We start from the raw sequence: 12223 nt of genomic DNA on the forward strand, positions 1-12223 counted from the left end.
TTGAGGAGACTATGCAGTCATGCTGTGGTCATCCTTTGCAGTTCTTTCATGTTCTCTGCGAAGCAACCATTCAAAAAAGGAAAAGAAAAGAAAAAGAAAAATGTTTGTATGGAAGGGAATCCAAAGTAGACTCTCTTGCTCTGGAGTGCCTTTTCAGGCCCTCGCTCATTGTTGGGGATTCCTTCCCCTTGTAGTTTTCTTTAGGATTCTTCATTAATAAAATTGCCTTTACCAATGAGTGAATTTACCCCACATATCTGGTTATCCCTCGAAAATGCTGCCGAGTATCTGGTTATCAATGAGAGAACATACCCCCATGTATCTGGTTATCCCTCGAAAATGCAGCCAATTAAGTGGTTGGTTGCCAACCCCTGCCCAAGCAAGTTTTATTAACCATAAAATATAAAAACAGAGGTGCACGATCTGCCGCACCCTGGAGCTAACAAACTACAACATCAAGGAACCCTTGCTACAAAAGAGCGACCAAAAGGATAAAACAAACCATTCCAAACACATAAAGCAGCCATGCAGAGCACCCATGCTGCACTGGTGACATTAGTGGACTCTCGAGTCCTCAATCAGCATAGCAACTCTCCCCAACCCGGCCTTAGCCTTATCATCAGCGTCCATGTTCACTTCTCCACTAATCATCATCATCATCTAAGCCTTGTCCCATTTAATTGGGGGTTAACTTCTCTACTAATATGGGAGAAATAATATGCTTACCTTTGCATATATCCCGAGCTTCAACCGCATCAGCAAGGTTCTACAGGCTAATGCCTGCTCATTACTAGAACCACCTTCTACAATGGTTGGGATGAAGTTATGCTCAGAGATAATTTTTACTCGTGGAGAAATCTGTCAGCTTTAGCACAATTGGACTCCTTAATCCTCACAGGCCCTGGACTACGGTTCCCGAAAGAATATCCATTAAATTTAGCTTTGGACCAGCCCACAGGTGGAGCCTTCCAATGCGCCTGACTCTGGGGAACCTTAATACGGAGGTGGAGAGCCTCCCACCAGCTTGTTTGAAACAGAGAACTGGATATGCTATCGAATGGCATTCACTATCGAATTTATGCTATAGCCCCTTTGCCTTCAAATGGCCACCCTTTTTTTTTTTGTTTCCAACTACAGTGTCCAAAGCACTGCCTGCCCCACTATGCTGCACAAAAATAGATGGACCTCCCCTATGCCAAAATGTACCATCTTCCATTAGCTGCATCACCAAACTAGGAAATACCCAGTTCCATCAGCTGCATCACTGCAGAGCCCTATCCTCAACTCTTTCTTCACACTCATTCCCTTACATATGCTATTTTCTATGCCCATCTACGTGTTTTTTCGTATATAAATTACAAACCCATAATGATGTCATTGGAGTCTAACATGATCATTGCAGGTAAATATGTTGGAAACCGTCCGATCAAGCTGCGTAAGAGCACATGGAGGGAGAGGACAGATGCTGAGGCCTTAGAAAGGCAAAAGGTGTTTTCAAGTTCATAGTAAACCACTCTTTTGTGTTACCATATCTATGTTCACTTACCATTTCTTCTTTCCTATGACCCTTGCCAGAACCATACTCAAAAGAAACCAAAGCTGCCAAAGAAGAGTGTCTTACACAAATGAAACTGCCAAACATGCTGATACGTTCGATTGATAAGAGTAAGTAACAGAGCTAAATCATAATACCAGTTTCATCACAGCCATCATCATATTTTTATCACTATTTTCATTATTATTACATGGGTATATGATGAAATTCTCCCCATTGAAAGTTACAACCATTCATTTTAGAAGTCGTCAGATGTCACTGAAAATTCTGTGAGTATCCTAGAAGGAAAAATCCTTGTGCAAGCCTATGTTTTTTTTTTTTTTTCCCTCAACCTTCTTTTCATCATTTTTTGGATGGGTAATTTATTAAAAGAGAGAAACAACGGTATCATCCACTAAAGCCATGGATAACAGGATAAATATAGCAGATAATTACTGATTCGCACATCACTCATTTTGCACCTAATGGATTGTTGATATCTCCATCTTCCTTGCTGCTACTCCCCACTGTCAAGATGGAGCTTCACCTCCCTTCACTGTGAATTGGGGAGATTTGCCAAATGCCTCTCCGTTCGTGAGTGTAGGTGGTGATGGGCTGGGTTCTATTGGTGTGCTTGTTGGTGAGAACCAATGTTCGAAATATCGGTATCGCACTATGTATCTCACCCTTGGGATACAGATATGTATCGGTTATTGCACGGGATATATCGTTTGTATCGCATAATTTATTGCTCTTTTTGGGAAACATGGGGAAACATTGGGAAAATGGTTGAATTTTTTAATGAAACTTCGGGGATTATTAAAAAAGCCCTTAATGCACACTTTTAAATCATAACATCTCAAAAAAAAGATGTACATAATAAGTTTCTTTTGTATAGGGTCCTAAGCTATGCGATGTTCAACTGAACTAATGTAACTACATTTAAATTGGATGCGTGATATTTATAAATATGTCATAGTCATGTATGAAAACACAACCAATTCATTGAAAAGCAAAAGAACTCAAGAAGTAAAATTTGAGAAATATACATATCAATGATGGGGACTAGTTGTGGTCTAGACCCACATAGAGTTGCATGGTGGATGGACGGTGTAGATACAACACATACATCATGGTGGGGCCCCACATAACTTGTTGACGTCACTTCAGTAGCCAGTCTGGCTACGCAACTTGTCGGTATCTAATCTGCATCCTACAAATCCGCGCGGAAGCTGATTGCGTAACCTAAGCATACTGAGTAAACTCTGTGGGGCTGATCCTCATTCATGCATGTTATCCACTCCATCCATCCATTTTAACAGATAATTTTAGTGCTTTAGCCCAAAAATTAAGTCTATCAAAATCCCAAGTGGACCGCACCAACGGAAATAGTGTGAATTGAATTTCTATTGTTGAAAGGTTCCTGGGGGCCACGGAAGTTTTAGATCAAGATGATATTTGTGTTTTCCATTCATCCATGTCCGATTGATCTTATTAACAGGTTGGATGACAAATAAACATTACTGTGGGCCTTAAAAAGGTTTCAACGGTGGAAATTAACAGTTCCATTGTTTCTTGTGGTATGGTCCACTTGAGTTGTGGATATGCTTCAATTTTGGGCTCAACACCTAAAATGATCAGTAAAAACGGATGGACGGTGTGGATAAACCACGTGCATTCATGGTGGGCCCAACAGAGTTTACTCAGTATGATAAGAGCGTACCGAGTAACTCAGTACGCAATTCGATTACAATCCGGCCCCTCATTGAGCTGGCACAAGCGACGTCACCAAGTTATGTGGGTCCCACCATGATGTATTTTTTGTATCCACACCGTCCATACATTTGAAGAGATCATTTTATGGCATGAGCCAAAAAATGGGTTAGATCTAGAGCTCGACTGGACCCCACTACAAAAAACAGTGGAGAGAGTGACGCCCACCATTACAAACTTATTGAGGGCCACAAGAGTTTTTGATCAAGATGATATTTGCCTAAATGTTTGTGTCATGCCCTAAAATAATATTTCCAAATGAATGGACGGTGTGGATACGACACACATTACCGTGGGACCCACAGAACTTGGTGACATGACTTAAGTAAATGACCTCTGCATAGTAACTCACTACGCTTACCGTACTGATTAAGCTCTGTGAGGTCCACCATGACTATGTATTTTATCCGATCCGTACCAGATAATTTCAGGGCTTTAGCCCAAAAATAAAACATATACAATGTTCAAATGGGCCACACTGTAGAAAACAGTTGAATTGAACATCTACTGTTGAAAATTTCTTGAGGGCCACAGAATTCTTGGATGGTTGGATCAAGCTTATATTCGTATTTTCCTTTCATCCACGTTTGTATGATCTTATTAACGGTTTGGATGACCAATAAACATCACTGCAGGGCCGAGAAAGGTTTCAACGGTGGAAGTCAGTATCACCACTGTTTCCTATGGTATGATCTTTAAATATTCCTAAATTTTGGGATCAACCCCTTAAATTAGATGGGAAAACGGATGGACGGTGTGGATAGACCACATACATTAAAGGTGGGCCCAACTGAGTTTACTGAGTACGATAAGAGCGTACAGAGTAACCCACCACGCAATCCGATTCCCATTTTCTCCCTATCCGCGTCCCTCTCCTTCGCTTTCCCTCTCCTTCACGAACGCAGCAGGTCCGCGAGGGTTCCGGAGCGAGGTTCGACGATGATTATTGTTCCAGAAGGAAGGGGTTCCTCAATCCGGCCTGATTTCTCACCGGAATCTCCGAGAAATCCCCACAGACACTCTCCAATCAACGAAGAAAGAGGGAAATTGAAGAAAATAGCGAGAAAAATCATCGAAGAAAGAAGAAAAATGTACTTACCTGTCAATTGATGGAATGGCCCACCTCCGACCACCAATCTTCGCTACAGCCTACAGGTTCTCTCCGATTTTTTTTTTCTTTTTGTTTCTAATTCAAATTTTTTTTTTTTTGATTCTCTATAACCCCACATCGGCTTTTTATGGTCGTTGTGGGTTGTTGGTTACAGTGGGACTCTTGAGTCCCCTGCAATCAACCCGTGAGTGTGTCTGTCGATATCTGAAAATAATGGAGGAGGAAATCGTGCGATATCGACGATACATCGTGTGATATCGACGATATATCGTGCGATATCTGGATTTTGAATTTTTTGTTTTTAACTTCCAGGAGTTATCGCGAGGGTTTCGTCTCGCTGGGGGACGATAACGATAATATCGGCCGATATATCGGTCAATAGTATCGATATTCCGAACACTGGTGAGAATATCATTCAACCAAGTGTATAACAGATCAAGGGGATGTGTTGAATGCCTCCCCATTTGTCTGTTCTTGTTGGTTGGGTGATTGGGCTCCAAGTGGAATTTTGTCTGTCATTTGGAGGTTGCCTTGCATGGTTGCTTTGTTTGGCAAACAATAGGGATGGCAAGTAGTCAACTAGAGGAAATCAAGGAAGGAGAGGGTCCATTTTTGGTAATTTAATTCGAGCGATATTGTCATTATTTTTGAGAAATATGGAATGCTGGTGGTGACAGGATATTAGGATATAGGGGCAGCGTTGTGGAGATTTGCCTCTGTTAGATTCAGGTACTAGGATGAGGCTTATTGAGAGCTGGAGATTAATAGCGAATCTAGCAAAATATGGAAAGCTGGTGGAGACAGGAAATTAGGATATAGTGTCAACGTTGGGGAGATTTGTCTCTGTTAGATTCAGGTACTAGGATGAGGCTTCTGTCATTGATGTTCTCCATGGGAAGGCTATTGAGAGATGGAGTTTAGTGGTGAATCTAGCAAAATATGGAAAACCCTCAAGAGATGGGGTTTGAAAATCTAATGCCTTGATTGCTGCCCTGAATTCGTTCTAGGCGTAGTGAGCCTTTGTCAAGGGTAGGTTGTGGTTTGATGGTCCATTTTTATTGTGTAAGAGCTTGTGGATGAATATCACAAGAAAGGCCATCGAGGCTTTAATTATAAAGGTTGGCATGGAAAAGGCTTGGGATTGCATCAACTGGAATTTTTGAATAATCTCTTCCATATAAAGGGGTTTGGAGGGGAATGGCTAAGATGGATTAAAACTTGTGTCACTTCAGCATGGCTTTCGATAGAGGGGACTCCAAGGGCTTCTTCACAGGCAGTGGGGGATTACGTCAAGCGACCCCCTTTTCTTTTTACGAGTGGTGGAAGCATTGGGCCAGATGTTAAAGAAAGGTGCGGAGATTGGGCTGGTGTGTGGTATGTTTGTCGGAGGTGATAAAATTAGGGTCTCTCAGATGTAGTATTCGATGATATTTCAATATTTGGTGATGACCCTGTCTCATAAGGGAAGGAATTATGAGTATATTCTCAAATGCTTCAAGATCATCTTTGGTTTAAGGGTAAATTTAGCCAAAACCAATATTTCTAGTCCAAACCTGAATAGTAGTCTAGTTGGTCTGATTGTAAGGGTGAGTGGGAGTTGTGTTGCTGCACTCCCAATTGGCCACTTGGAGAACCTGGTGTTTATTGGCAGACATTGTAGCAGAAAATTAGCCAGTTGGAAAGGTAAGCTGCTATCTCCAAGTGGTAGGATCATTTTAATTGAGCAGTCCTTGCAAATGTCCATCTACACCTTTCTTTGCTATTGAAAATGCCCAGTCAAGGTTGCTGCCAAACTTGAACCCATGCAAAATTTTGTTTGGAACAATTGGGAGGATGATCACAAGTATCATTTGGGAGCCTGGATGGATGTGTGCAAGCCAATGAATGACGGAGGCTTGAAATCTGATCTATTGGCCAAGTTAATGCTGCAGTTCTTGGGAAATGGTGGTGGAAGGATTGATTTTGGGTCAAATTCCATCATGAGAGACATCCTAATCAGTGTTCGAAATATCGATACTATCGGCCAATATATCTGTCGATATTATCGTTATCACCCCCTAGCGAGACGAAACCCACGTGATAACCCTCGGAAGTTTAAAAAAAAAAAAACCCAAAATCCAGATATCGCATGATATATCGTCGTTATCACATGATGTATCGCTGATATCGCACGATTTCCTTCATTATTTTTAGATATCGATAGACGCACTCACGGACGCTCACGGGTTGATTGCAGGGGACTCACAAGTCCCACTGTAGCCAACAACCCACAACGACCATAAAAAGCCGATGTGGGGTTGTAGAGAATTAAAAAAAAAAATTGAATTAGAAAAAAAAAAGGATAAATCGGAGAGTACTTGTAGGCTGTAGCGAAGATTGGTGATCGGAGGTGGGCCATTCCATCAATTGACAGGTAAGTACGTTTTTCCTTTTTCTTCGATGATTTTTCTTGCCATTTTATTCAATTTCTCTCTTTCTTCGCTGATTGGAGTGTGTCTGTGGGGATTTTTCGGAGATTCCGGCGAGAAATCAGGCTGGATTGAGGAACCCCTTCCTTCCGGAACGATAATCATTGAAGAAATATTCTTGCAGGGGTCCCACGGTAATGTATGTGTCGTATCCACACCGTCCATTCATTTGGAAATATTATTTTAGGGCATGACACAAACATTTAGGCAAATATCATCTTGATTAAAAACTCTTGTGGCCCTCAATAAGTTTGTAATGGTGGGCGTCTTTCCACTGTTTTCTGTGGTGGGGTCCACTTGAGCTCTGGATCTGACCCATTTTTTGGCTCATGCCATAAAATGATCTCTTCATATGTATGGACGGTGTGGATACAAAAAATCCATCATGGTGGGACCCACATAACTTGGTGACGTCGCTTGTGCCGGGTCAATGAGGGGCCGGATTGTAACTGGATTGTGTACTGAGTTACTCGGTACGCTCTTATCGTACTGAGTAAACTCTGTTGGGCCCACCGTGAATGCACGTGGTTTATCCACGCCGTCCATCCGTTTTTACTGATCATTTTAGATGTTGAGCCCAAAATTGAAGCATATCCACAACTCAAGTGGACCATACCACAGGAAACAGTGGAACTATTAATTTCCACCGTTGAAACCTTTCTATGGCTCACAGTGATGTTTATTTGTCACCCAACCTATTAATAAGATCAATCGGACATGGATGAATGGAAAACACAAATATCATCTTGATCTAACACTTCCGTGGCTTCCAAGAACCCTTCAACAGTAGAAATTCAATTCATACTGTTTCCGTTGGTGTGGTCCACTTGAGATTTTGATAGACTTAATTTTTGGGCTAAAGCCCTAAAATTATCTGTTAAAATGGATGGATGGAGTGGATAACATGCACGAATGAGGATCAGCCCCACAGAGTTTACTTAGTATGCTTAGGTTACGCAATCACCTTCCGCGCGGATTTGTAGGACGCAGATTAGATACTGACAGGTTGCGTAGCCAGACTGGCTACTGAAGTGACGTCACCAAGTTCTGTGGGGCCCACTATGATATATGTGTTGTATCCAGTGTTCAAGTTGTCGGTATCGCTACAAGTTTCGCTAGCTGGAGATAAAGATATAATATCGCTATCGCCGATAATATCGGAGATAACCGGAAATGCGAGGGAAAATAGGGAAATATGGGAAAAAGTGTATAATTTTTCAGTGAAACTTCAGGACATGCTTAAATACACATATATGGATATTTAGGAATAAAAAATTGTAAAAAGAATACATTACATAAAAAGTTTTCATTTAACGGGACCCAAAAAGCATGCACTGCCGTAAGAAATCACTCCAATAATGACACCTTATCTAAGCAAAGAGAACATATTAGGAGTGGCCATGGCTTCTCCCAATAGGATTTGGCCTTGATCAATGGTTTGTGACACCTTATCAAGGGTTTGGATGATCAATAAAATAATAAGGTGGACCCTGGCAAGTTTTCTAGGGATAGGAATGTGGGTGGCACCTGACCATGGGCCTACCTTAATGTATGCGTTGTATATCCACACCGTCCATCCTTTTTGCCAACTCATTTGAGCGCATAGGCCCAATAATGAAGCATATCCAGATCTCAAGTGGATCACACTGCAAGAAAAACATACATATCAATATCAGTTTGATCCATAACTTTTATAGCCCCAAGAGGTTTTCAACTGTACGCAGTCAGTCCTCACTGTTTCCTGTGTTGTGCTCCACTTGAGCATTTGATCTATCTCACCAATACCAAGATATTTGTGTTTTATCTACACTGTTCATATGTTTTTAAAGATTAATTTATGGATTGGGCCAAAAGATAAGACTGATCCACATCTCAACTGGACCACACCATAAGAAATAGTGGTGACTGAAAGCCCACCATTAAATACTTCCCAAGGCCCACCGTAATGTTTATTTTCCATCCATCCCGTTGATAAGCTCATAAAGTCCTAGATGAAAGGGAAAAAACAAGTATCAGCTTCATCCAAAACTTTTGTGACCGCCAATTTTTTTTAAATGGTGGGCATTCAATCACCACTGATTTTTGTGGTGTGCTCCACATGAGATTTGGATCTGCCTAATTTTTTGGCTCATGTCCTAAAATGATCTGAAAAAAAATGAATGAACGGCATGGATAAACACAAACATCATGGTGGGTCCCACAAAGCACCGTCCACTAGCTACTGGCTATAAGCATCAATAGGCAATGTGTCCTTTGTGGAGTGGATTAGATGTTACCCGGATACATGTGGGTGTTATCCTTACCATGTGGGGCCCACTATCATTCTTTTGGGAAATCCACTCCATTTATTCGTTTCACCATATCATTTTAGGACAGAGACTCAAAAATGAAGTAAATCCAAATCTCAAGTGGAACACACCAAGGGAAACAATACTGATTGAATCTTGCCATTAAAAACGTCTTAGGGGCCCACCGAAAGTTTTTGATCAAGTTGATAATTGTGTTTCCGCTTCATCCTAGTCCGTGTGACCTAAGCAATAGGTTGGATGGCAAAAAAACGTTACAATAGCTCTAGGAAGTTTATAATGGGCCCTACGAAGTTTTTAATGGTGGGCATTTAATCACCATTGTTTCCTTTGGTGTGGTACACCTGAGATGTGGATCTGCCTCATTTTTTTGGCCTATGCCCTAAAATTATATTTGGCAAATAAATGGACGGTATTGATAAAATGATCTGCATGTATATAACACATACATCATGGTGGGGCCCACGGAACTTAGTAACGTCCAGACGCCACCGAGATTGGCCCGCACACCACACTACGAACCGGACACGGATTAGATACTAATAGGTCGAGTAGCTAGACTCACTACTGAAGTGACGTCACCAAGTTCTATGGGGATCACCATGATGTATGTGGTGTATCCACACCGTCCATTCATTTGGATATATCATTTTATGGCATGAGACAAAGTATGAGTCATATCCAAAGCTCGAGTGGACCCCACCATAGAAAACAGTGGAGAGAGTGATGCTCACCACTAAAAATTTCAAAGGGCCACAAAAGTTTTCCATCGAGCTGAAATTTGTTTTTTTTCCCTCTTTCATGTCTATATTAAATTATAAAGAGGTTGGATCTCAGATAAACATCGTAGTGGACCTTAGGAAGGTTTCAACGGTGTGCGTCCCTCTCCATCGTTTTCTATGATGGGGTCCGCTCCAGATTTGTATCTGACTCATTCTTTGTCTCATCCCTTAAAATGATCTCTCCAAATGGATGGAAGGTGTAGATACAACACATACATCATGGTGGGCCCCACAGAACTCGGTGGTGTCACTTTAGTTGCTAGTCTGGCTACTCAACTTGTCAATATCTAATCCACGTCCCTACCAACTAATCCACTCCCCGTTTTCTGAAAATAGAAGAGGGTTCCAGAAGGGAACCTCAAAACCCCAAAATCCCGAAAAAACCTCTCCAAGATCGCTGAGATTTCGCAGATTCTTCGCTAAAACTGTCATTCCATTTGAAATTTATGATCTATTAAAAAAAAAACGATCAACAATCCTCTGTACAGGTACGAAATCCAAAAATTTTCCCGATTTCTTCTCTCTCTTTTTTTTTGGGTATTTACGCCGTCTCCCGATATTATTGGCGTCAAAAAGGGATTGTTTGCGACAGTTATCTTGTGGCAGGGTAGGTAGCTACAACAATTTCTCACCAACAACTGTATTTTTCACGAAAAAATGATAAAATCACCAAAAATTCGCCGATATTAGGAAGAGAAACAAAAGAAGCGAGTTTCGATGTCGCAACTCCGGCGACACCAATATTATCGATTTCTCGCTGATAATATGAACACTGGTTGTATCTACACCGTCCATCCACCGCGCAACTCTATGGGGGTCTAGACCACAACTAGTCCCCATCATTAATATGTATATTTCTTAAATTTTACTTCTTCAGTTCTTCTTTTGCTTTTCAATGAATTGGTTGTGTTTTCATACATGATTATGATATATTTATAAATACCATGCATCCAATTTAAATATAGTTGCATTAGTTTAGTTAAACATCGCATAGCGTAGGACCCTATACAAAGGAAACTTATTATGTGCATCTTTTTTTTGAGATGTTATGATTTAAAAGTGCGTATTAAGGGCTTTTTTAATAATCCCCAAAGTTTCGTTAAAAAATTAAACCATTTTCCCAATGTTTCCCCATGTTTCCCAAAAAGTGCGATAAATTATGCGATACAAACGATATATCCTATGCAATAACCGATACGTATTTGTATCCCAAGAGTGCGATACATAGTGTGATACCGATATTTCGAATACTGGTGTGGTCCAATCAAGCCTTTGATATGCCTCCTTTTGGGCTCATGCATTATGGTGGACCCCACAGAATCCCTACTAGGAAGGTCAGTCTCTAGCTAGGTCCTAGTGGCGGTAGTACCCAATCCACTCCCATACAGATGGACTACCCCTTAGATGGGTCCACAACAAACAGAAAGTTAATGGTTGGATTTGGTAGGACACTTACAACAGATCTGGTTAGCAACTAATGACGAACCAGGCACCGATGACGATCACGACACCAACAACAACCCCACGCATACAACTGTCTCAAGAGGAGAGAGGCAGATATTAGAGAGGACAAAGCTGAGAGGCGTATACAGGGAAGAGTGGGGAGGAGAGAAGAAGAGGAGACAGTTTATTAGAACAGGAGAGTGTGTTGGTGGAGATGTTAATGCCGGGTTAATTTCTGTTTAATGGTGAAGGTTGGATAGGTTCTCTTAAGACTTCCTTTACAACGAAGAGGATGACGATAAGATGTTGGTCAATTCACCTAGGAGGCCATGATCGTGGGCCCCACTGTATTCTTTTCGAAAAATTCGATTCGTCCATCATTTTCTTCATATGAATTTATGATTTGCACCAAAAAAAATGATCCCCATCTGAAGCTCAGTTGGGTCACATGGCAGGCACGTAACGGTGCATACTGAACCAGGGCCTTTCAAACCATCATTTTCTTGTTGTTGGACCAACCTTTGCATTGAATATGCCTGGGTTTTGGCACATGCCCTAAAATGAGATGGCTAAAATGATGGATGGTTTGGATTCACGACAAGCATCATGAAGGTGGGCCCATCAAAATTAACAGTGGTTGCACGAAAACGTCACCTGTCACTGACGTGTCAGATGTGATGTGAAATAGTCATACCTCACCGTGTTTCTTTCCAAAAAATCTGAGCCATCCATCATTTTCCTTATATGAATTTATGATTTGGGCCAAAAAGTTATCCAGATTCGAAGCTAAGGTGGGCCACACTGCA

General features: G+C 41.3%; 1 protein-coding gene across 1 annotated transcript in view; it reads left to right on the forward strand.

Annotated features, from left to right (window-relative positions):
* LOC131240395 (uncharacterized) overlaps positions 1–12223 on the forward strand; it is a 42035-nt gene that overhangs the window by 26579 nt on the left and 3233 nt on the right. The window contains exons 5-6 of the mRNA XM_058238595.1: positions 1403–1488; positions 1576–1665. Of these exons, the coding sequence (XP_058094578.1) occupies positions 1403–1488; positions 1576–1629 (140 nt within the window). The 3' untranslated portion in view covers positions 1630–1665. The remainder of the gene's footprint in view (positions 1–1402; positions 1489–1575; positions 1666–12223) is intronic.

Source organism: Magnolia sinica, chromosome 3, assembly GCF_029962835.1.
Source record: "Magnolia sinica isolate HGM2019 chromosome 3, MsV1, whole genome shotgun sequence".
Classification (NCBI taxonomy): Eukaryota; Viridiplantae; Streptophyta; class Magnoliopsida; order Magnoliales; family Magnoliaceae; genus Magnolia; species Magnolia sinica.